The 26467-nt window shown below is 45.5% G+C and overlaps 1 protein-coding gene across 1 annotated transcript in view; it reads left to right on the top strand.

Annotated features, from left to right (window-relative positions):
• Positions 1 to 26467, top strand: part of col9a1c (collagen, type IX, alpha 1c) — a 138802-nt gene that overhangs the window by 87266 nt on the left and 25069 nt on the right. Inside the window, exons 23-29 of the mRNA XM_078217022.1 lie at positions 2315 to 2368; positions 6297 to 6350; positions 9428 to 9481; positions 10815 to 10859; positions 13453 to 13506; positions 14744 to 14797; positions 24520 to 24573. Of these exons, the coding sequence (XP_078073148.1) occupies positions 2315 to 2368; positions 6297 to 6350; positions 9428 to 9481; positions 10815 to 10859; positions 13453 to 13506; positions 14744 to 14797; positions 24520 to 24573 (369 nt within the window). The remainder of the gene's footprint in view (positions 1 to 2314; positions 2369 to 6296; positions 6351 to 9427; positions 9482 to 10814; positions 10860 to 13452; positions 13507 to 14743; positions 14798 to 24519; positions 24574 to 26467) is intronic.

The following is a 26467-nucleotide window of genomic DNA, read 5'->3' as shown; positions in this document are numbered from 1 at the left end:
AAAGATTTAGCTGTCAGAGCATGACGTTAGAGTCAAACCCAATCATATTATTACCCAACGTTCAGGTTTTGGAAGGATCACCAGATCGCAAGAGTTGGTTGATTTGCTGTCAAACTGAACTGAAGAGATTGAGATTAGTAGGAAAGCTCCCAATGTGTGAGCTGAGTTCATAGAAATCATAGAAATCATAGAAACCCTGCAGTGCAGAAGGAGGCCATTTGGCCCATCGAGTCTACACCGACCACAATCCCACCCAGGCCCTATCTCCACATATTTACCCGCTAATCCCTCTAACCTACGCATCCCAGGACTCTAAGGGGCAATTTTTAACCTGGCCAATCAACCTAACCCGCACATCTTTGGACTGTGGGAGGAAACCGGAGCACCCGGCGGAAACCCACGCAGACACGAGGAGAATGTGCAAACTCCACACAGACAGTGACCCAAGCCGGGAATCGAACCCGGGACCCTGGAGCTGTGAAGCAGCAGTGCTAACCACTGTGCTACCGTTAGCAGCAAACTTGTCTCTGATTTCACATGATTCTGAGTTCAATTCTCACTCTAGGATAATACTGAGGGTGTGCTGCACTGTCAAAGTTTGAATGAGAGGATAAATCAAGGGCTTAACTGCCTGTTCAGGTGGCGATAAACGATCTCTTGGTGTTATTTTGAAGAAGAGCAGGAAAGTTATCCCTGGTGCCCTGGCCAATATTTATCCCTCAATCAATGGAGAAAAACAGATTAGCTGGTTATTATGAGCATGTGGGAATTTGCTGAGTGCCAATTGGCTGCCCCCTTTTCTACATCACAACATCAACCTCACTCCACAATGGACTTCATTGGCTGGAAAGCACAGTGGTGGTGAAAGGTGCTATAAAAGTGCAAGTCTTTCTTTTTCACTGCTTTCCAGTGGAAAAGAATTAGCTTGGCATAGACAATGGATCAAATCGAATGCAAAGATGAACAAGTCAAGAGGGCACTCGGTAGAATGTATACCTCTGCCATGCTGTATTAACTCAACGCTATTATAATTATGCAGCTCTTCCTTGCGGCTTTTCCCCTATCTGATTAATAATGCTCTTGTAACTACAAAGGTGCAAAAATATTTTTTTTTACTATGAGTCCCCATCTCACTGAGGATGTTTCAGATCAACAACATGCTTTAAAAAGTCTGCACACATTTTGACAGCTGTAACAAATTGCACCACAACAACTGAGGCAATCCACAACTTTCTAGAACAATCAACAACACTCTAGATCAAATAATTCACAACATTCTTTTTTAAAAATTCAATCGTCCTATCTGCCAATGTTAACAGATATTTTAAGAATTCGAGGATCTGGATCCAGATCCACATCTTCATAAACAGTAATCAATTCTTCCTTGGGCCATACCCTATCCATCCATTCAATTTGAGATAGGGGCCCGAAATTGACCACGTCACCTACCCCAGAATCGGCGCAGGCGAGGGTCCCACAATGGAAATCTTCGTTGACCTTGGGCGGGATCTTGCTGTCATGCCAAGCGAGGCTGTAAAATCCCGCCCATATAGAACATAGAAAAGCTACAGCACAAACAGGCCCTTCGGCCCACAAGTTGCGCCGAACAATTTCCTTACCTTCTAGGCTCATCTATAACCCTCTATCTTACTAACCTCCATGAACCTATCCAAAAGTCTTTTAAAAGACTCAATCGAATCCGCTTCCACCACCACGACCGGCAGCCGATTCCACGCACCCACCACCCTCTGAGTGAAAAACCTACCCCTAACATCTCCTCTATACCTACTCCCCAGCACCCTAAACCTATGGCCTCTCGTGACAACCATTTCAGCCCTGAGTAAAAGCCTCTGAGAATCCACTCTATCAATACCTCTTAAAATCTTATACACCTCTATCAGGTCACCTCTCATCCTTCGCCTCTCCAAGGAGAATAGACCGAGCTCTTTCAAACTATCCTCATAAGGCATACCACTTAATCCCGGCAACATCCTCGTAAATCTCCTCTGCACCCGTTCTATGGCTTCCACATCCTTTCTGTAATGAGGCGACCAGAACTGGGCACAGTACTCCAGGTGGGGTCTGACCTAGGTCCTAACAGCTGCAGCATTATCTCCCGATTTCTAATCGCAATTCCTCTATTGATGAAGGCCAGTATTCCATACGCCTATGGTTACAAACAGACTAACGAAAGAGGTGTCCAAACATTACCGTATGCACCTTCAGTGGTGGAGATCATAAAAACCAATTATTGTTGAGGTAGCTGTAAGTTTGTGTTCATTTAATCTTTTTACAGTTATTCTTTGTTTTCTAGGGTCCAGAGGGGCCTCGAGGAACATATGGTACTCCTGGACCTAAAGGTGAACATGTAAGTCTTTAACATTATTGGTCCATCTTTGTAATGACCATAATCATTGTTTTATAAAATAAGGTGTAATTTTCTGGGGCGAATAGGATCAAGGGTTATGAGGAGAAAGCAGGATTGGCTACTGAGTTGGACGATCAGCCATAATCGTAATAAATGGCGGAGCAGGCTCAAAGGGCCAAATGGCCTCCACTTGCTCCTATTTTCTATATTTCTTAAATTTGTCCTCCCAGTCTTTTCTTGAAGGTGCCTCAAACCCTTGCTGGAATAAAGTTCACATGCAGTGGTTTGGCAGGAGCTCATGTTGCTATTATTCATGCCCAAGCAAGATACTAGGGGTGGAGTTTTCCCATCCTGCCCGCCACGGGATTCGTAGGGGGCGGAACAGGACCACACAAAGGTCCGTTGACCTCGGACCGGGATTTTCTGGTCTTGGGGCGAGCGCGGCTGCAAAATCCCACCCTGAGTGTCAGTGGACTATCTGACTGTGGCGGATTACAGCCAGACCCAATTCTATCCTTTTAGTCCATTGTCCACACGACCAGCAATATGGGATAGCGATGAAAAGCAGGAGCCAAAGCTATCATTTGCTTCCCAAATCCAGGGATATTGTGATTAATTTTGTAAATGCCTGACAGGCATGAATTATTTTCATATAAACCAGGGTGGCTCCAAGTTAGGATATTCCTGACCTACCTAACACTGAGACACAGGGGGATGGATTTGTCTCAAGTCTGGATGACTGGGCAAAGCATGGTTGAAGATGGAATTCCACCATCTGCACTGTCCCTTCCTGGATCACGGTTCAGTAGTTATGTTTGGATGAATTACGCTATAACACCAAATCTTCCATTCCTGCCACAGAGAATAAGGAGCACCTCTAGGAGGACTAGTCAGTTTTAAAGGCAGCAGAAGTGCCTTGAAGATTTTTTCAACATGGCAAAGCAAGAGCTCTGAATAAGCAACAGTCTCCTTAAGAAAAGGTGTGGCGGCTGAATAGATGGATTGGTGGAGGTCTCCTCCTGATGGATCAGCGGACGTATCTCCTAGAATCATAGAATTCCTGCAGTACAGAAGGAGGCCATTTGGCCCATTGAGCCTGCACCGACAACAATCCCACCCAGGCCCTATCCCCATAACCCCAGTTATTTACCTTTCTAATCCCCCTGACACTAAGGGGCAATTTATCATGGCCAATCAACCTAACCCACACTCTCTAATCCTGTCTTAGAATTGGCTTGATGCCTTGGTTTCGGGGACACCCGTCTTCCAATCTTCGGAAAGTTAAGACATTCTGCCAGCAACTGGGGTTCAAGAAGATAGCTCACCACCACCTTCTCAAGGGCAATTAGGGATGGGCAATAAATGCTGGCTGAGCCAGCAACATCCACATCCCATAAATGAATTTTCAAAAGTATTGTGTGCTGGCAGAGTGTCTCAACATTCCGATGATTGGTTGCAGCACCAGGAGAGGTGTAAAACCTTGGGCAATGTTGTTTGAATTTCAATGCTTGTGTGATGCCCGGAAAATAGGCCGCCAATCGCAATGATGAGGTGATCAAATCAAACAGTTTATACCTTTGATTGTTTGCATTAGGTGGAATGCAGACTATGTTCAACCAGCCTGTGCTTGCAAAACCCAAAATAAGATGTCTACTTTTAGATGTGATTCTTTGATTGGGCAGCACTTAGTGAACAATCCTGAGTGTGCTAATCGACACACAAACAACCAATTTAAGATAATCAATTGAGCTCATAACGTGGCTCATTTCCGCTTGCTAGAAGTGATGTAAATTCATTCACAGGGATCCGTATTCAGCAAACAAGAGTGTTAAGATCAAGCCTTGTGTCCTTTCTGAATTACTCGGGAGCACATTTCTTTCTCCTTGGCAATGTCTCAGCCAGTCAGAGTTGACTTACCAAACAGCACTCGTTTTTCCTGCAGTGTAAATTGCTGAGATCATTTGAAATTTGGGATTCTTGTGTTTGTTCTGAAGAGTGCAAGATGAAAAAGCTTTGGCAATATGTCACTCTTTTCACCAATGTTCAAATTCTGTACAACCAAGTGACAGGTATACTTAAGTACAGAATAACATGTAGCTGTGCTAGGGCCATTAATTTCTGATGCTTGTCTTCATGTGGTTCATGTGATTCTTGGAGCTAAAGGGATCAGAAGGTATGAGGGGGAAGGCAGGGGAAGGGTATTGAATTTGATGATCAGGCATGATTATAATGAATAGCGAAGCAGGCTTGAAGGGCCGAATGGCCATCTCCTGCTTCTATTTTCTATGTATGTTTCTGAACAAGCTGATTCTCAACCTGGAGATCTTTGGGCAAATACAGCAAGTCAACACATGAAGCAGTGGGATTTGGAGTACAGGATTGCTTCCTTTCCTCCCCCTCTCTGTCACCACTCTGCCTTAGAATTAAGATGTTGTGACTCAAAGCATGATGATGCTTGATGGACAAGTTTTCACCATTCTGAACGATTGGTAGCAATTTATTCTCAGTCATTAATGTCAAGATTGCTGTGCTTCAGGGAGAGCTTTGGAATGCGCGTGAAGCATTTTCTTCATCCTTTGGCAATTTGAGAGTTGATCAACAGAATCTGTCGGAGGAAGCGGTCTTTAGCCATTTGGATCATCCAATTGATCATAGTTGATTTTACAGGAATTTTGCCTGAATGTTTGTGGAACTGAATTCAAGAAGGGCACTGGCATTTGTTCAGTGATCCTCCCCTTGAATGTGGAGGATTGAGAGGAAGCATTGCTGATGAAATTTCTCTGGTACTCTCATGTGCAGCTGATACACTGTCCTGGAATGTGGTGATGACAACTGCCATGCACATGAGGACTTCTGTTGACTTGCAGAGGTCTTTGTTGCCAAATACTCACTGCTGTAGTTTAGTTTGTACAAAGCTGCACTAGTGCAGCTGATCCAGTGTTGGATCGCCTTGTCAATGGTGGCTTTTTGAGAGATATGACTGCCAAGGTATGGAAAACGTTCAACATATACAGATTCACTCTTTTAACATACATGGGCGGTGGAATATTTGTCAGACCAGATGTGGGTTAATATGAGTTTTGTTTTGGCATCATACGAGGACAGGCCAAGTTTCTTGTACGCAGAATTGAAGAGATTGAGAGTTGCTTGAAAGTCTGGTGCCATGAGACTACTATCGTTCACATACTGTAGATCTACGTATATCCGTGGTGGTCTGTTTAGATATGGCACAGAGGTGACTGCGGGTAAAGAATGTTCATCCAGATTTAACACTTGACACCAGAGGGCAGTTGATCTTTGATGCAGTGAATAATTGATGTCAGGTGGATTGTTAATAGTATGGGAGTTATCACACAGCCTTGCTTGGCACCTGTCTGGAGTTTGAAAACACCTTCAGGTCTCTGGCTCAAGACAGTTGCAGTCATATTATCATGAAACAAGTACAAGATTGTGATGAAGTTTCTTGGCCATTCACATCTTTAGAGCATAATCCTTAGAGATTTGTGATTTAGAGCCAAATGCTCATACTCTGAGAGGACTGATTGAGGCTACTGAGCATGGCTTGCACTCTTTCTTGCTAGATGTGTGTCTCTGTGAGATTGACCCATCTCTCATGGTCAAAGTTATTATGGTTGAGCTTCTGTAACAATGTGGAGCTCATGTGAAGCGATGGACTTCTCCTTTCACAGTCCTCCAGCTCTCACTGCCTCAGGGAACTCTGCCAGATGTCCACACATCTACTGCTGGTTCTCTAAGTGCTGTTCCCCAAAAGGTGACACCCGAGGCTCCACGTTCCTGCCCAAAGGAGCATCATCATTCCTTTTCTCATCTGTAGAAATTCACTCTGCTCAGGAGTCACTAGCTTTAGATAGAACAATATTAAATATTGAAGAGAGAAATGTTCATTCTTTGTATTTATATGTTTTAGGGTTTACCTGGGCATCCTGGACGAGATGGGAATCCTGGAGCAGAGGGCCTAAAGGTAATAACAAGAAATTTGTTGAGACTGCAATTATTTGCTAAGTTGACAGTGGCCTAGATTTGTTGATAACAATGAAGCAGGTGTGCTCACCACTGACCTCAAAGAAAGCTTCATTGAATGATCCAGTCATCTCTGTGATGAGAAATTTCCTTCTCTCACCATATAGTAGACTGTAGTGTAATTATTTTTAAAATGTTCACACAGATATAAAGAAGAATTGGCACATGGGCGCGTGTAGAAGCTGAAATGTCATGGGCAAACTTTGGAAAAAGTTTTAATCACATAACAAATCAAATTGTAATGACCTAGCAATTAATCATGATAGAGAAATCTTACAACATTCCACATACCCTAGAACAACAAGGGCAGAGGTTATTACTCAAATCATGGATAAAATCTCAGTTAGTTAGTCAAGGCTTCACGTTATATGAGGATTCTGACAGTGATGTGAAAGTGGAAAGGGGGAAGTTCTTATTAAATTGATTACCTATTTTGGGTGGGGTTCAAAGAGCAGCCTATGACAGAGCAGTGAATGACAGACTTATCATAGAATCTACAGTGCAGAAGGAGGCCATTTGGCCCACCAAGTCTGCACCGACAACAATCCTTGTAACTCCACATATTTACCCTCCTAATCCCCCTGACATTAAGGGGCAATTTATCATGGCCAATCAACCCTAACCCACACATCTTTGGACTGTGGGAGGAAACCAGAGCACCCGGAGGACACCCACGCAGACGCGGGGAGAACATGCATACTCCACACAGACAGTGACCCGAGACTGGAATTGAACCCGGGTCCCTGGCGCTGTGAGGCAGCAGTGCAAGCCACTGTGCCACCGTGCCGCCTCAATTTCAGGATTTCCATGTTCATCTGCGTTTATGGTCAATCCTGAAGTTGCTGTCAGATTCATAGAGGTACTGATAGGGGTCATTGACAGTTCATTCTCAAAACCTCTCAAATTCTGGAGCAACATCTCTTCTACACAAATTGAAACTGGGCCATAATTTACCATGGAAATAATGGTAAGGTGATCATGGTTACTTATAGACATTTGAAAAAATTATTTCATGAGATTTTGCTGGCGTGGCTAGCATTTATTGCCCATCCTTAATCGCCCTTGAGAAGGCGATGGTGAGCTGCCTTCTTGAACAGCACAGGAAGAAGTCTCACAACGCCAGGTTAAAGTCCAACAGGTTTATTTGGTAGCAAATACCATAAGCTTTCGGAGCACTGCTCCTTCGTCAGATGGAGTGGATATCTGCTCTCAAACAGTGCACAGACACAGAAATCAAGTTACAGAATACTAATTAGAATGCAAATCTCTACAGCCAGCCAGGTCTTAAAGGTACAGACAATGTGGGTGGAGGGAGCATTCAACACAGGTTAAAGAGATGTGTATTGTCTCCAGACAGAACAGCTAGTGAGATTCTGCAAGATCAGGTGTTCTGCTGTTCTGTCTGGAGACAATACACATCGCTTTAACCTGTGTTGAATGCTCCCTCCACCCACATTGTCTGTACCTTTAAGACCTGGCTGGCTGTAGAGATTTGCATTCTAATTAGTATTCTGTAACTTGATTTCTGTGTCTGTGCACTGTTTGAGAGCAGATATCCACTCCATCTGACGAAGGAACAGTGCTCCGAAAGCTTATGGTATTTGCTACCAAATAAACCTGTTGGACTTTAACCTGGTGTTGTGAGACTTCTTACTGTGCTTACCCCAGTCCAACGCCGGCATCTCCACTTCTTGAACAGCTGCAGACCATGTGGTGTAGCTACTTCCCCAGTGCTGTTAGGAAGGGAAGCGCAAGTGAAGGACAGTGGTGTGTGGTTTGGAGGGGAATTACCAGATCAGGGTGTTCTCATGAATCTGCTGCCCTGTGATTGTGAGTTTGGGAGGTGTTTTCTAAGGAGCTTTGGGGGTTCCTGTAGGGCATTTTGTAGATGGTACACATGGCTGTCATCTCTGTCCACGCTAGCTTCATCTTGGCCTTGGAGATGTCTTAATGACTTCTGGTGAAATGTTGTTCCTCCCTTTCCCCACAGTGATTAGCACTGCTGACTCACAGCCCCTGGGACCTGGGTTCGATTCCCGGCTTGGGTCACTGTCTGTGTGGAGTCTGCATGTTCTCCCCGTGTCTGCAAGGGTTTCCTCTGGCTCCTCTGGTTTCCTCCCACAGTCTGAAAGACATGCTGGTTAGGCACATTGGCCATGCTAAATTCTCCCTCAGTGTACCAGAACCGGCGCCGGAGTGTGGCGACAAGTGGATTTTCACAGTAACTTCATTGCAGTGTTAATGTAAGCCTACTTGTGACATTAATAAATAAACTTAAAAGTTTTCTTCAGGGAGACATCAGAGAATCCTGGAACAGTCTTCCTAATCACCCTAGCACCCTAATCACCGAAAGCATTTTCCAACAGTTTGTGCCAGTTTAAAAATCGTTTCAACTTCGGAACTGTAATCGGGAAAGATGTGCATCTCTGCTTTAAGTACAGTTGGGGAGAATTTTCGTAGATAGAATTTTCATAGAATCCCTACAGTGAAGAAGGAGGCCATTTGGCTCATCAAGTCTGCACCGACCACAATCCCACCCAGGACTTATCCCCATAACCCCATGCATTTACCCTAGCTAGCCCCCCTGGCATTAAGGGGCAATTTAGCATGGCCAATCCACCTAACCCGCACATCTTTGGACTGTGGGAGGAAACCGGAGCACCGGTTTCCCCGGAGGAAACCCATGCAGACACGGGGAGAACGTGGAAACTCCACACAGACAGTGACCCAAGCCGGGAATCGAACCCGGTCCCTGGCACTGTGAGGCAGCAGTGCTAACCACTGTGCCACCGTGTTGCCCCCTCAAACATCAGGAGTACCAGTAACTCTCCACCATGAGGATGGTAAAGTGGTGGAGGAGTAGTGATTGAGCTGTTGCCTGCATTATGAAGCCTGTCTGCAATCCCGCCCCCACGACTCCAGCCTTCGAACGATAATTTTTTTTCACTGAGAAAAGGATCAAATCTGTGGGAGAATGGCCATTAACCGTCCCTACAAATACTTACATTTTCTATGCAGGGTGATGCTGGCATACCAGGTCGGATGGGAGAAACTGGAGCTCCAGGTTTATCGGTAAGTATCTGTACTGTAAACACAACAAATGTCCGTATGAATGATTTATTTACTATGCTTATATTAGTTCCTAATTGCCAAGCTGGCTGTGCCCTCTTACCTCTGAATCATACAGTCATGGATTCTCCAACAATCTGTCCTGGTTCCTCCACACTGACGCCATAGTTAAGAAAGCCCACCAACTCCTCTACTTTCTCAGAAAGCTAAGGAAATTCGACATGTCCACTACGACTCTCACCAACTTTTTACAGATGCACCATAGAAAGCATCCTTTTCAACTGCATCACAGCTTGGGATGACTCCTGCTCTGACCAAGACTGCAAGAAACTACAAAAAGTTGTGAACGCAGTCCATCACGCAAACCAGCCTCCCAACCATTAACTCCATCTACACTTCCCGCTGCCTCGGCAAAGCACTCAGCATAATCAAGGACCCCACACACCCCGGATATACTCTCTTCCATCGGGAAAATGATACAATAGTCTGAGATCACGTACCAACTGACTTAGGAACAGCTTTTTCCCTGCTGCCATCAGACTTTTATGCTGATCTTTCTCCTTACCCCATCGGTAACTGCTGCACTATATCCTGCACCCTCTCCTTTCCTTCTCCCCTATGTACTCTATGCGCAGTATGTTTTGTCTGTATAGCTCGCAAGAAACAATATTTCTCATTGTATCCCGATACATGTGACAAATCAAATCAAATCAATTCAATCCAAGTCTTACCACAGAGCCGAAGAATGCAATCTCGATGGATATTGCAGTGCATTTCTGAAGCTATCTTTCTTGAGATGAGATGTTAAGCTGAGGTCGCATTTTTCCTGTGATTCAGGTGGACATTAAACATCTTGTAGTACTATTTTGAAAGGTAGCTGAGACTTCTCCCAGCACTTTTAGCCAATAGTCTTTCCTCCTCTCCCCAGCTATTCATTCTAATGCTGTTTGTGGTACTTCGCAATGTATAAATTAGTTTCTGTCTTTCTCCCCTAAAATCAGGGGCAACATTTCTAAAGTAGTTGTTCTTCACAAATAAAAATGAAAAAAAAAGTTATGACTACAGCCAATGACTACATTCTGAGTGCTGTGGGTTCTGTGATTTGAGACATTTTTTAAATGCTTCAGTAAATTTAAATACTGCTCTCCATACATTTGAATTTCCTGAATAAAATGTGAGCATTGAAGGATACTTCTACAAATCACCCGACTTAAAGTAATGAATGTGGCAGAACTGCAATTGTTCACAATACCAGGCCATACAATGCAGGAGCCCAGAATGGCCTTGTAATTAAACCAAACTGAAAATGAATAATAACTCATGTATCTTTTTTAAGGGACTGCATGGATCACCGGGACAGAAAGGACCTATGGGGCAAAAGGTAATTGTTTATATTTTCGATTATGTGAGAAATTAAGTGAGGACTGTTGCATGTTACAAATGATAAACCCAAAGCCTCAGGATAAAAACAGAAAAGTGGGTTCAGAGTATGAGACCATGTGATGAGTTTCGATTCCAGTATAATGATGAATCTATGAAGTTCAATGAAGCGGACAGTGTACTTTCAGTTTCAGAGAACCATTTGTGGAGAAGCGATGGTTAGAATGTTATTGATATAAACCAGAAAGGTAGTGACAAAGACAAAGAAATTGGGAATGCAAAGTGAGAAAGCAGTCAATGACCAGGAAAAAGAGAGAGCATGAGAGAAAGTGGTATCCAAAAAAATACCTTATATTAAGAAGCTGTATTAAAATCTTGGATGATTTAGATTTATGAATTGTTGGCAACGGTTTAGGGGTGGAGAGGTGGGATAGAGATGGACAATCTGGAGTACTGATATTAATGACAACAGGGCGCTTTATGGAGACAACTTGAGCAATAGGTTGAGGGAGCTAGGGCTGTTCTCTCTGGAGCGGAGGAGGCTGAGGGGAGACTTAATAGAGGTGTATAAAATGATGAAGGGGATAGATAGAGTGAACGTTCAAAGACTATTTCCTCGGGTGGATGGAGCTATTACAAGGGGGCATAACTATAGGGTTCGTGGTGGGAGATACAGGACGGATATCAAAGGTAGGTTCTTTACGCAGAGAGTGGTTGGGGTGTGGAATGGACTGCCTGCAGTGATAGTGGAGTCAGACACTTTAGAAACATTTAAGTGGTTATTGGATAGGCACATGGAGCACACCAGGATGATAGGGAGTGGGATAGCTTGATCTTGGTTTCAGATAAAGCTCGGCATAACATCGTGGGCCGAAGGGCCTGTTCTGTGCTGTACTGTTCTATGTTCTATGTTCTAATAGAGAGATGTCAACATTTCATTTGAGAACAGAGAAGGGCAAATACAAATGAGCATGTATAAAACTGATTGATTCTGGCCAAACTCTTCTGATTAAAAATTCTATGTTTCAAAAATCTTGCCAGCAATGCAAGTTAAAAGTAGGCAGAGGATTTTACTCTGTTCCAGTCTCTGTGATGTTGCTGTGTTGATTCTTCATCATGCAGGTTTCTGATCTTTGGTCCCCTGTCTTCAGTCTGTCATGGGTTTTGTTTGAATCAGCATTCTCTGTGATCTGTTTAAGCATATATTACTGTAAATGAAGTTTAGTGTGAGAAAACCAAAGGTGCTAATCCCTAGTAATCTGAAATAAAGGTGGACAGGTTAATGTTTTGTTTGTGGATCTTCCAGCAAAGATGGAGAATGGAGTGCAAGATAAGATATCAAGTCATAGAATCATAGAGATTTACAGCATGGAAATAGGCTCTTTGGGCCAACTTGTCCATGCCACCCCTTTTTTTAACCCCTAAGCTAGTCCCAATTGCCCGCGTTCAGCCCATATCCCGATGGTAGGTTGTGCATAAGGTTAAATCTCACGGAATCCAGGGTGAGGTAGCAAAATGGATACAAAATTGGCTTGATGACAGAAGACAGAGGTGGTTGTAGAGGGTTGTTTTTCAAACTGTTTCCCCTTTCCCTGTGGCTATTCCCCTTTCCCCTATTCCCCTGTTATTTGCAAGGTGATGCATTTTGATAGATTGAACCAGGGCAGGACTTATTCAGTAGAGCGTTGGGGAGAGTTATAGAACAAAGAGATCTAGGGATACATGTTCATAGCTCATTGAAAGTGGAGTCACAAGGTGGACAGGGTGGTGAAGAAGGCATGCTTGGTTTTATTGGTCAGAACATTGAATACAGGAGTTGGGACGTCTTGTTGAAGTTGCACAAGATTGGTAAGGCCACACTTGGAATACTGTGTACAGTTCTGGTCACCATATTATAGAAAATACATTATTAAACTAGAAAGAATGCAAAAAAGATTTACTAGGAGGCTACCGGGACTTGATTGTTTGAGTTATAAGGAGAGGCTGGATAGACTGGGACTTTTTTCTCTGGAGCGTAGGGGGCTCAGGGGTGATCTTATAGAAGTCTATAAAATAATGAGGGGCACAGATCAGCTAGATAGTCAATATCTTTTCCCAAAGGTAGGGGAGTCTAAAACTAGAGGGTAACTCAGGTTTAAGGTGAGAGGGGAGAGGTACAAAAGGGTCCAGAGGGGCAATTTTTTCACACAAGAGGGTGGTGAGTGTCTGGAACAAGCTGCCAGAGGTAGCAGTAGAGATGGGTGCAATTTTGTCTTTTAAAAACACATTCAGGCAGTTACATGAGTAAGAGGCCATTGAGGGATATGGGCCAAATGCAGGCAATTGGGACTGGCTGAATCGCTTAAAAAAATGGGTGGCATGGACAAGTTGGGCTGGAAACCTATGCTGTAAACCTCTATGACTCTATGACTATTTCCATTCTATTCCATCATGTAGTTCTCCCCTTTTATTCAGTTCTTTCCCTTCCCATTGCTCATTTACTTTCCCACTTAATGTCCTCTCAGTTCAATCACCTTTCTTCTTTAACTTGGATTTTCATACATTTTCCCAACTGTGTAGTGTATTCTGTGTCAACTGAATTGTTCCAATTGCAGGGTGATACTGGTGAATTGGGAGAAACGGGACCTCCAGGAACCCCAGGCGAGCCTGTAAGTATCATTTCTAACACCTAATTATTTTTTTTTTACAGTTGAAACTTGGCCATCTAGTATTTTCCCCTCTTCAGGCAATTTGCTCCACTCCCAAACTCGAACTTGCTGGTGGGTTTGAAGACATGAGCACATTAAATCCAGTGGGAGGTGTGCTGTCACCCCCCCCTAATCACCTCTGCCCCCACTGAACTTTTATCAGAGGTAAGGATGGGTTGGGGCAGCCTGCGTGCCAATGTGCCAATTATGGCTGAAACTAGTGATGGGAGAGCCCCATGCAAAAGTGGTGAGCCCAGTAGGTTCCCCTGGCTGGTGGTGGGCAGGTGGACCCTTCTTAACCCGTGTGCCTGAAAGGCTTACCCACAAGGTGTTGTTCTGTCCCTCCAAGGTTCCCCTCCTTCAAGGCCCCTCAAATTGTGACCCCCTCAGTTCTCGTTGAACACACTCCCCCCAAACATTTACAATGTTGCGGTACATTGCTGATTGCAAACCCCTCAAGAGTGCAGTATCAGCAGTATCCATCGTGGCACTGCCAGTACGTTCTGCCCCGGAGAGGTAAATTTCCCATTTCCAGGGTAGGGTTTTCCGATCCCAGTCTATCAATGGCCAATTTATCAATAAATGGCTGAGGGATAGCTCTTCTCCCCCTGGTGGGTCCTGCTCTGAACCTTTTTGCCAGGAGTGGTGGAGGGATGGGCTGGTTGGGTGGCATGGTACCCTGTTTAATTCAGCCTTAAGCTTTTAACTGATTGACGGGGAGCTCCTGCAAGTGATTATTTGTTATGTGTGGTCTTGTCTAATCCCAGTGGCAAACATGTAGGCAATTTTAGTCAGAGGTGCAGATAGTGGGAAACATGATATTATCTACCCAATTCTGAGCAGCTAAAGCCTACTGAAGCACCTTTGCTACAATCCTGACTGACATCAGCTAACTAAGCACACACTGGCGATCAAAGGCAAAAAGCTAAACCCTTCTGTTCTATATGGCCCCAGCTGCTTAAAAAATTATCTGTTAGAGAATTTATACCTCACTTATTAATTGTATTTTTTTCTTCAAATTAACTACTGTCAACTAAACTATTTTAGACTTTGACATACTGAGTAAAACAATGAAGAGGATAAAATTGAAAAAAACCCACATTATCCTGGCAGCCATTTTATTTTCAGTATCTTCCCACAATCCAGCTGCAAGTTTCTATTCCGTAGACTTGTTAAATAAAGTGCTTCTATTCTTCAGGGTAACCCAGGAGCCCCAGGACAAAGGGGACCCCAAGGACAGCAAGGCCCTTCTGTAAGTACTATAACACTGACATTGCCCCTAACAGTTTTTGTGTTTGTTCAAATTGTACAACATAAGGCGGGAAGGCAAGCATAAATCTCCCACTGAAATAGATAATGCTTAAGAAACTGAAATATTAGTGTTTCACTAAAACAGAAAAGAAAAAGCATGACCCCTAAAAACTCAGTGTTAAGTAATTTTCCCAGTTGGAACTCAGTAATGTGGACCAGATCCCAGTCTTAACTGATTTCTTACAAGATAGTGGCTGAGGAACTACATTTGGGGCAGGGTTTTCTGGTCGCGCTCGTCCCAAGACTGGAAAATCCCGCCTGAGGTCAACGGACCTTTGTACGGTCTGTGTCCCTCCTGCTGTGATTCCTGTTGTGGGCTGGATGGGAAAATTCCGCCCCTGGTTTCAAATGTCCCTTTAATAAGGAAGAGAAAGTGTCAGCGAATACAATAGTTCATGCCAGACAGCACACAGACAGGAGGAGAGGGCAAGGCCTGCCCGTGATGTGCACAACATCCAAATATCCAACCAGCACTTACAGAATGACACAGTGGCACACTGGTTAGCACTGTGTAAACTGGGGTTGTTCTCCCTGGAAAGACGGAGAATGAGGGGAGATCTAATAGAGGTGTACAAGATTATGAAGGGGATAGATAGGGTGAACGGTGGGAAGCTTTTTCCCAGATCAGAAGTGACGTTCACGAGGGGTCACGGGCTCAAGGTGAGAGGGGCAAAGGATAACTCAGATATTAGAGGGATGTTTTTTTACACAGAGGGTGGTGGGGGCCTGGAATGCGCTGCCAAGTAGGGTGGTGGAGGCAGGCACGCTGACATCGTTTAAGACTTACCTGGATAGTCACATGAGCAGCCTGGGAATGGAGGGATACAAACGATTGGTCTAGTTGGACCAAGGAGCGGCACAGGCTTGGAGGGCCGAAGGGCCTGTTTCCTGTGCTGTACTGTTCTTTGTTCTCTTTGGTCTTTGTTCACTGCTACCTCACAGCTCCTGGGACCCGGGTTCGATTCCGGCCTTGGGTGCCTGTCTGTGTGGAGTTTGCACATTCTCCCCGTGCCTGCATGGATTTCCTCCGGGTGCTCCGGTTTCCTCCCACAGTCCAAAGATGTGCAGGTTAGCTGGATTGGCCATTCTAAAATGCCCCTTAGTGTCTAAAGATGTGAAGGTTAGGGGTGAGAATATGAGGGATTATAGGGATAAGGTGGGGAAGGGTTGGGAGAGTTGGTGCAGACTTGATGGGCCAAATGCCCTCCTGTAGGAATCCAAGAATTCTATGAATGTGCTGGAGCAGGGCTCACCCCTGTAGTACGTCTCATGAGTTCTCAGTTTTAGGAAGGCGATGGGGAAGACGGTCAGGAAGAGTTCTTTAGTACTGCTTTAAATAAAAGGTTAACCCTCAGTAGAGGTAGCCTTAGTCCAAGGTATCTCTGCTTATTGTATGGCCACACCTTGCACATTTATATCGTGTCAAACCAAGAATTTGGATCCTTTTGGTGTTGGCATGCAAACTGAGTTATTGCATTACTTGTGTAAACTCTGATTGCTTCAGATTCAACCAATTGGGAGAACGAGGATAACTATTTTATCCAATGCAATTCAGCCAAGTAAATAGTTTGGCAAGTTTGAAGAATCCCATTGGCCCATATTACAGCTTTGACGAACATAACAACCTCAAGCTACTTCTTAAAAGCAAAATACTGTGGATGGTGGAGCTCTGGCAACGAGTCATCAAGATTTGAAATGTTGGCTCTATTCTCTCTCCATAGATGCTGTCAGACCCGCTGAGATTTTCCAGCATTTTCTGTTTTTGGTCAAGCTACTTGAAATAACTCATCAGTGGTCGGTGTCCCTTCACCAAATTCCCTTTATTTATAAACTCAGTTCCATTCCTAAGAGTGCATCAGGTACAGTGTTAAAGTCAGGAGTGCCAGTCGACCTGACACTCCTATATTTATGTAAAGGTGAGGCTCCCTGATTGGGCAGGCAATTATGGCCTCAATCAGGGAGCTCATATTCATGGGTCTAGTTGAAGTCATTGCACCACTTCTTCCCCACTTTTTGTTCCATCCTCCTTCCTGGATGACACTGGGTCCTAGTGATAATATCATCGACAGAATTTAGGTTGTGTGTGGCAAGGGCCAGTCCATGTTGCTAATGTTGGCAGTCACTTTAATGGCAATGAGTCTTTAAATGGATGTGATAATTTAACAAGCATGCAGCTAATTTATTGCTCTGAAAATGAGCTAAGACCAACAAAGCTAATTTCTTGGCACTTAATCAGAGCTGAAGTCTGTTGGGATTTGTTGCACACATTCTAATTGAATGAATAAAGGACACAAAACATCTCCAAAAGATTCTGTTAATTGTTCAGTTTCTCAGCTGCGTGCTTCTATCTCACAGTGATACTCAAAATTAGGTTAACTAAAATAAATGATTTCATGCAAAGAAAAAGCGAACAGGTTACAAGGAGCCCTTGTATTTATATAGCAACTTCCATTCTCTCAGGACATCCCATTGTGTTTCAAAGCTAATTAAATCTTTCTCAAATACAGTCACTTATTATCCATGCCATAAGACCATCAATTTCGGACCAGAATTAGACTATTCAGCCCATCGAGTCTGCTCTGTCATTCAATCATGGCTGATATTTCTCAATCCCATTCTCCCACTTTTTCCCCGTAACTTTTGTTTCTTACCAATTAAAAACCGATCTGTCTCTGTCTTAAATATATTCAATGACTTGGCCTCCGCAGCCTTCTATGGCAATGAATTCCATAGATTCACCACCCTCTGGCTGAAGAAATTCCTCCTCATCTCAGTTCTAAAGACTCATCCCTTTACTCTGAGGCTGTATCCTCAGATCCTAGTCTCTCCTACTAGTGGAAACATCCTCCCCACATCCACTCTCTCCAGGCCTTTCAATATTCTGCAAGTTTCAATGAGATCCCCTCTCGTCCTTCTAAATTCCATTGAGTACAGACCCAGAGTCCTCAAACGCTCCTTATACATCAAACAAGGCAGCCAATTTGCACACAAACAACAATGAGGGAAATGATAATAACTGATTTTTGCAATGTTGATCAAAAGGTAAATGTTGACTGCTACTCTTCTATTCTTCAAATAATGCTATGACATCTTTCACATCCACCAGAATAGGCAGATGGGTCCTAATGGAAGGAATTTAATGGGGCTCTCAGGGGTGTGTTGGGAGGTTGGAGTTCTGTAGCATGATGAGGGAAAGTGAGGACTATTACATACGGAGGTCTGCTATTGAAGACTAATAAGGACCACAGGGTCAGTAGGAATAAATTGATATAACACTTTATTATACGTCTTTCTCCTAGCCCAGTCAGCACCAGACTGCCCAGTCAAGCTTCACCCAAGGTGGGGCTTGAGTCACAGATCAACTGGCCCCTTCTCTTAAAGGGGCAGGCCCCAACATACATAACAGGAACTGAAGTGTCCATCACTTTCCTGACATTATGGAATTCTGTCAGCAATGAGGAAGTTGGGGAAAGGACTTCATGCTCAGGCTAACTGAAACCCTTAAGTGGTCAGTCAAGGAGCACTTTAGGGCTTTTTCCCTCTCTTGCTAGTTACTTATCAAGGGTGGAACCCTCCATCACTTAAGCAGACCAGTCCCGTAAAACCGAGCGGACTCTTTACTGGCTCAGGAGGAGAGCCATCCTGAGTGAACACTCTGTGGCCCTCAGAAGTCTCCCGCCCACCTCCCTAATGTACATCTGACAATGCAGCACTCACTGAATACTGCAGTGAAGTATTGGCACCATATGCTTAAGTCACTGCAAATGATCTTTGAGCTCACAACATTCTGGCACAAAGCCAAGGCTGACATAGAATCCCTTACAGTGCAGAAGGACATCTTTGGGCACTAAGGGACAATTTAGCATGGCCAATCCACCAACCCACATATCTTTGGACGGTGGGAGGAAATCAGAGCACCCGGAGGAATCCCACGCAGACATGGAGAAAACTTGCAAACTTCACACAGTCACCCAAGGTTGGAATTGAACCTGGGTCCCTGACCCTTTGAGGCAGCCATACTAACCACTGTGCCACCGTGCCGCCCTCTTGCTAATGTTGAGAGGGGTTAGGTTGACACATGACATATTAATGTGGAAGAGGACAGGTGACTTAAGTGGCGTAGACATGATGGGCCCGATTTTACCAAACCTTTGCACCCGTTTTCGGGCACGGAATCGCAGTAAAGTTGGGCGTCGGGCCTATACCGCGATCTGCACCCGATTCCGAGCAGATTGCAGCTTTACCGACACCCGATTCGGGCCCGGGTCCGGCCCGCACCCGAATCGGGCGGCCCGATGATTTAAATGTATTTGCATGCATTTAAATCGACTAAATGAACCGCGCGCCCAACTCTACCGCCAAATCCCACTTTACCGTCTTCTGGTCCGATGCGGATCCGCGCTCTAATTGACCTGCCGAATAAAAATCCGAAGTCGCCGCTGCAGCCTCCGAAGAGCGGGGTCAGAGACTGCAACGGCTCTCTGACCCAGGTCATCCTCTGGGGAGGGGGGGAGGGGGGTGGGAAGAGGAGAGGGGGTGTGACGTCTCATCCTCTTGGGGGGGGGGATGGGGGTGGGAGGGGAGGGGTGTGACCGATCATCCCCGGGGGGTGGGAGGGGGGGGGGGAGGTGACCGATCATCCCCTGGGGGCGGGGGGTGGGGTGGGGAGGAGAGGGGCTGTGACGTATCATCCTCTGGGGATTGGGGGGGGGGGGCGCTGCCACTCTGCGGCCGATTGGTGGGGGGGGGGGGGAAGGGGGCAGGGTTTCCGCTGCCACTCTGCGGCCGATCCCTCCTCCCCACCGGAGGAACAAATCCCTCCTCTCCGGAGTGGCTAAATACGAATCCCTCCTCTCCGGAGTGGCCGGAACGCTGTGGCGGAACGCTGAGGTGAATAATGACAGTCGTGGTGTTTGAAGTATGCGGCCACTCCGGAGAGGAGGGATTCGTTCCTCCGGTGGGGAGGAGGGATCGTCCGCAGAATGGCAGCGGAACCCCCTGCCCCCTCCATCCCCACTGATCGGCCGCAGAGTGGCAGCGCCCCCCCCGACCCCAGAGGATGATACGGCACACCCTCTCTCATCCCACCTCCCCCCTCCCCCAAGATGGTCTGTGTCAGAGAGCCGCTCTCTCTGCTTTTTTCTTTCGCGCCTGGGCGTGCTGCTTCAGATTTTTTTCGAACTTCGCATGCGCAGTTCAGAGCTCCGATCGTTCCGGCAGTGCTAAGCCCCGCCCACAGCACGAATTGGACCGGAGCCGGCAAAATGCGTATGGGCGCGCTGCAAAGAGGATTCCGGGCTCGGATCCGTATTACGCCCGGATCCCGCCCTTCGGCTCCGATTGGTAAAATCGGGCCCGATGTACCAAAATTATCTCCAATTCTCCTTACATTTCTACAATTCTATGGTTGTTGGATATAATTGAAACAATTTGCCAGTGACAAATGGTGTAATGAAGACTGTCGCACTCAACTTTGTCAGTTGGTGTGCTATGGCCTTTTATTAATACTGTCGGCAGCTCGACTATATTACCCAGCCCCAGGTCATTTTTTGTCTTTTCGTCAGTGCTAGTTCTAAACATTTAAGAAGAGAATGAACTGACTGGAATGAGTAAGTGAAAATACCACTTAATTCTCCAGTTTAAACTGATGTCAGTAATTGGCCATAGCTCCAAAAGCAAATTATGTCTGGTTTAGGAAGAATACCAATCGTGGAGAGGCAAGTTACTTGTCAGAGAACATTAAATGGACAGAAACATTTAAAGAAGTATCATATGGGGAAGACAACATTTTAACAAACTCTTGATTCCTGAACCCATCATCAGCATATCTGAACAATGAAAGGGCAGAGGATTAAGGTATCCTGAAAAATTAGCAGGAAAGGGAACCCTAAATTCAGACATGGGCCTGCTAACATGTGTTGAAGAGATTCAGCATATAATCCCTTTTGGAAACAACAGATCCCAGGGCAGAAATAGTCAGTGGCATCATGAAGTGCGGCCGAACAGATGATTATTAGCACTAACATAATTAAAGAAAGTATGTCACAATCTTAGCATAACAGGAATACAGGAAGGTGTCAGATTTGATCTAAAGGCACTTAGTTTTAAAATTATTGGCCTTTTTTAAAAAGTTCATTGACAAGGAGACTTGGATGTCTCAGGGACAGGACTGGATACTCCAGGTGCTGGGATTCAGATGTTTCAGGGAGGGAGGCAAGAGAGGGGGTGGAGTGGCACTGCTGATCAGGGATAGTGTCACAGCTGTAGAGAAGGTGTATGCTGTGGAGGGATTGTCCACAGAGTCTCTGTGGGTGGAAGTTCGGAGTGGGAAGGGGTCGATCACTTTGCTGGGAGTTTTCTATAGGCCGCCCAATAGTAACAGGGAGGTGGAGGAGCAGACAGGGAAACAGATCCTGGAGAAATGCAGTAATAGCAGAGTTGTTGTGAATGGAGACTTTAATTTCCCAAACATAGATTGGAATACCCCAAGGGAAAGGGGATTGGATGGGGAGGAGTTCGTTAGGTGTGTTCAGGAGGGTTTCCGAACACAGCATGTGGACAAGCCTACAAGAGGAGAGGCTGTACTTGATCTGATATTGACCAATGAACCTGGACAGGTGTCAGATCTCTCAGTGGGAGAGCATCTTGGGGATAGCGATCATAACTCTATCTCCTTTATGCTTGCATTGGAAAAAGAGAGGATCAGGCAAGCTAGGAAAGTGTTTATATGAGTAAGGGGAAATATGAAGACATAAGGCAGCAAATTAGAGGAGTAAATTGGAAGGAGGTATTCTCGGGGAAATGTACTGAAGAGAGGTGGCAGTTTTTCAAGGAATGTCTGTCTAGAGTTCTACAGGACAACATTCCGAGCAGACAGGGAGGTGTTGGTAGGTTAAAGGAACCGTGGTGCATGAAAGCACTGCGGGACCTAGTCGAGAAGAAAAGGAAAGCGTACAAAAGGTTCAGAGAGCTTGGCGAAGATAGGGATCTAGATGAGTATACGGCTTGTAGGAAGGGACTAAAGAAGGAAATTAGGAGAGCCAGAAGGGGTCACGAGAAGGCCTTGGCAGGTAGGATTAAGGAAAACCCGAAGGCGTTCTATAAATATGTGAAGAGTAAAAGGATGAGACGTGAAGGAATAGGGCCTATAAAAGGTGAAGGCGGAAAAGTCTGTACGGAACCAGTAGAAATGGCAGAGGTGCTGAATGAGTATTTTGCCTCGGTTTTCACAGAGGAGAAGGACCTGGGTGGATGTACTGCAGGCTTGTGGTACACTGAAAAGATTGAGTATGTGGACTTTAAGAAAGAGGTTGTGCTGGGATCTTTGAATGGCATCAAGATAGATAAGTCGCCGGATCCGGATGGGATGTACCCCAGGTTACTGTGGGAGGCGAGGGAAGAGATTGCAGAGCCTCTGGCGATGATCTTTGCGTCGTCGATGGAGACGGGAGGTGCCGGAGGATTGGAGGATTGCGGATGTGGTTCCTATTTTCAAGAAGGGGAATAGGGATAGCCTAGGAAATTACCGACCAGTGAGTCTAACCTCAGTGGTTGGTAAGCTGATGGAGAAGATCCTGAGGGACAAGATTTATGAGCATTTAGAGAGGTTTAGTATGCTCAAGAATACTCAGCATGGCTTTGTCAAAGGCAGATCGTGCCTTACGAGCCTGGTGGAGTTCTTCGAAAATGTGACTAAACACATTGACGAAGGGAAAGCGGTAGATGTGGTTTATATGGATTTTAGCAAGGCATTCGATAAGGTCCCCCATGCAAGGAATCTAGAAAAAGTGAGAGGGCATGGGATCCAAGGGGCTGCTGCCCTGTGGATCCAGAACTGGCTTGCCCAAAGGAGGCAGAGAGTGTGTATAGATGGGTCTTTTTCTAAATGGAGGTCGGTCACCAGTGGTGTGCCCCAGGGATCTGTTCTGGGACCCTTGCTGTTTCTCATTTTCATAAATGACCTGGATGAGGAAGTGGAGGGATGGGTTGGTAAGTTTGCCGATGACACAAAGGTTGGTGGGGCTGTGGATAGTCTGGAGGGATGTCAGAAGTTACAGAGGGACATAGATAGGATGCAAGACTGGGCGGAGAAGTGGCAGATGGACTTCAACCCAGATAAATGCGTAGTGGTCCATTTTGGCAGGTCAAATGGGATGAAGGAGTACAATATAAAGGGAAAGACTCTTAGTACTGTGGAGGATCAGAAGGACCTTGGGGTCCGGGTCCATAGGACTCTAAAATTGGCCCCGCAGGTGGAGGAGGTGGTTAAGAAGGCGTATGGTGTGCTGGCCTTTATCAATCGAGGGATTGAGTTTAGGAGTCCGGGGATAATGATGCAGCTATATAAGACCCTCGTCAGACCCCACTTGGAGTACTGTGCTCAGTTCTGGTCGCCTCATTACAGGAAGGATGTGGAAAAGATTGAAAGGGTGCAGAGGAGATTTACAAGGATGTTGCCTGGAATGAGTGGCATGCCTTATGAGGGTAGGCTGAGGGAGCGCGGTCTTTTCTCCTTGGAGAGACGTAGGATGAGAGGAGACCTAATAGAGGTGTATAAGATGTTGAGAGGCATAGATCGGGTGGACTCTCAGAGGCTTTTTCCCAGGGTTGAAATGGCTGCTACGAGAGGACACAGGTTTAAGGTGCTGGGGGGTAGGTACAGGGGAAATGTTAGGGGGAAGTTTTTCACACAGAAGGTGGTGGGCAAGTGGAATCGGCTGCCGTCAGTGGTGGTGGAGGCAAACTCAATAGGGTCTTTTAAGAGACTCTTGGATGAGTACATGGGACTTAATAGGATGGAGGGTTATAGGTAGGCCTAGAAGGTAGGGATATGTTCGGCACAACTTGTGGGGCCGAAGAGCCTGTTTTGTGCTGTAGTTTTTCTATGTTTCTATCTTTCTAGGTGTGGGTGTCGCTGGCTAGGCCAACATTTATTGCCCATCACTAGTTGTCCTTGAGAAGGTGGCGGCCTTCTTTAACCACTGCAGTCCCTGAGGTGTAGGCACCGTCATGGTGCTGCCAGGAGGGAATTCCAGGATTCTGACCCAGTGACAGTGAAGGAATGGAGATATATTTCCAAGTCAGGATAGTGTGCAACTTGGAGGGGAATCTTCAGATGATGGTGTCCCTCGGCATCTGCTACTCTTGTTCTTCTCGATAGTAGTGGTCGTGGGTTTGGAAGCTGCTGACTAAGGAACAATGGTGAGTTTCTGCAATGCATCTTCTAGATGGTACCCACTGTTTGTCGGAATTGGAGGGATTGAATGTTTGGTGAAGGGGTTTCAATCAAGTGGGATGCTTTGTCCTGAATGGCGTCAAACATCAAGTGTTGTTGGAGCTATACTTATCCTGGTAAGTATCCCATCAAAAAATGAATACCGTACTCAGCTGTTTCGAATAGGACTTTTCAAGACCTTTCTAATGTCAATGCAGATGATAGAGTTAGGTACAAATTTGCAGTCAATTTAGCAAAAGTCATTTCCGTCAGGTTATCTGCACCCAAAACCATCTAGGATACCAAAATCAGGCTTAGTATCCATTCAGTTTCCATTCTGACAGACTCAACCATCGCTGTATCCAACGAATGTCTTATCCAGCTATGTGCACTGTTGGAAGTCTTGTAATACAAAGCACATATTATCATTAATATGATCTTTTTTACAGGGAAATGCTGGAGAGCAAGGACCAAGTGGACCCCCTGGTTTGCCAGGCCCTCCTGTAAGTAACACCAGCAGATACATTTAATTCTGTTGAAAAACTCATCACATTTATTGTTATGAGCAATAAAGTTCAAATTTTCACTCCTGTGTTGGATGCGCAGTGGTGGGACTGTGAGCAAGACCTTTAAAAAAGATTGCCCACACTTTTGACTTTCATTCATAGAAACCCTACAGTGCAGAAGGAGGCCATTCAGCCCATCGAGTCTGCACCGACCACAATCCCACCCAGGCCCTATCCCCACATATTTACCCGCTAATCCCTCTAACCTACACATCTCAGGACTCTAAGGGGCAATTTTTAACCTGGCCAATCAACCTAACCCGCACATCTTTGGACTATGGGAGGAAACCGGAGCACCCGGAGGAAACCCACGCAAACACGAGGAGAAATTCTGAGGGAGTGGGTTGCATTTTGTACTTGCCACCCCCAGAATGAATGCAGAGGCTGCCAGGGCCAAAGGCGAACTGGGCAGAATTTGAAACAAAAAAAAATCCCAGCAGTCTTCAATCCTCACCCCTCCCACACACTCTCCATGCCCCATTCATGGTACTCTATGTCACCCAATGTCCCCTACTCTTGCCCCCCCAGGCCACTCACACCTGTATGCCAACCTATGCTCCCATGGCGCCTTTATAACCTCAACCCATATCTTTTCAAAAATTTAAAGAACATAAAAACATGAAGAACATTAGTAAATCATTGACATGCCCACCAACCCCCCTCCCCCGCCTCCATGGTGCCACATTTCCACTGGTTAAACATATTTGCAAGAATTAGCAAAACTGAAATCAATGGGTATCAGGTGGCAAACTCTCTGCTGGTTGGTGTCATACCTGATACATCAGAAGATGGTTGTGGTTGTGGAGGCCTTCTCAGTTCCAGGACATCTCTGCAGGAGTTCCTCAAGGTAGTGTCCCAGGCCCAACCATCTTCAACTGCTTCAACAATGACCTTCCCTTTGTCATAAGGTCAGAAGTGGGGATGTTGACCGATGATTGCAAAATGTTCAGCACTTTTCACGACTCCTCAGATACTGAAGCAGTCCATGTTCAAATGAACAAGATCTGGACAATATCAAGCTTGGGCTGACAAGTGGCAAGTAACATTTGCACCACACAAATGCCAGGCCCATCACCAATAAGAGACACTTTAACCACCATCCCTTGACATTCAGTGGTGTTACCATCACTGAATCCTCCACTATCAACATCCTTGGTGCTACCATTGACCAGAAGCTCAATTGGACTCGTCACATAAAAACAGTGGCTACAAGAGCAGCTCAGAGGCTAGGAATAATGCGACGAGTAACACACCTCCTGACACCATCTACAGGGCACAAGTCAGGAGTGTGATGGAAGACTCTCCACTTGCCTGGATAGGTGCAGTTCCAACAATATTCAAGAAGCTTGATACCATCCAAGACAAAGCAGCCTGCTTGATTGGCATCACATTCACAAACATCCACTCCCTCTACCACCAACGCTCAGTAGCAGCAGTGTGTACTATCTACAAGATGCATTGCAGCAATTCACCAAAGATCCTTAGACAGCACCTTCCAAATCCATGACCACTTCCATCTAGAAGGACAAGGGCAGCAGATACATGGGAATGCCACAACCTGCAAGTTCCCCTCCAAGCCACTCACCATCCTGACTTGGAAGTATATCGCTGTTCCTTCACAGTCGCTGGTTCAAAATCCTGGAATATCCACCCTAATGGCATTGTGGGTCAACCCACAACACGTGGACTGCAGTATTTCAAGAAGGCAGCTCACCACCACCTTCTCAAGGGCAACTAGGGATGGGCAATAGATGCTGGCCAACCAATGATGTTCATGTCCCACGAATAAATCGAAAAAAAATTGGGATTTTGGCTACATTGCTTTGACCTT

The sequence above is a fragment of the Mustelus asterias genome, chromosome 7 (assembly GCF_964213995.1).
Source record: "Mustelus asterias chromosome 7, sMusAst1.hap1.1, whole genome shotgun sequence".
Classification (NCBI taxonomy): domain Eukaryota; kingdom Metazoa; phylum Chordata; class Chondrichthyes; order Carcharhiniformes; family Triakidae; genus Mustelus; species Mustelus asterias.
The sequence above is the reverse complement of the archived record's forward strand: the minus strand, read 5'-3'. Positions and strand labels throughout refer to the sequence as shown.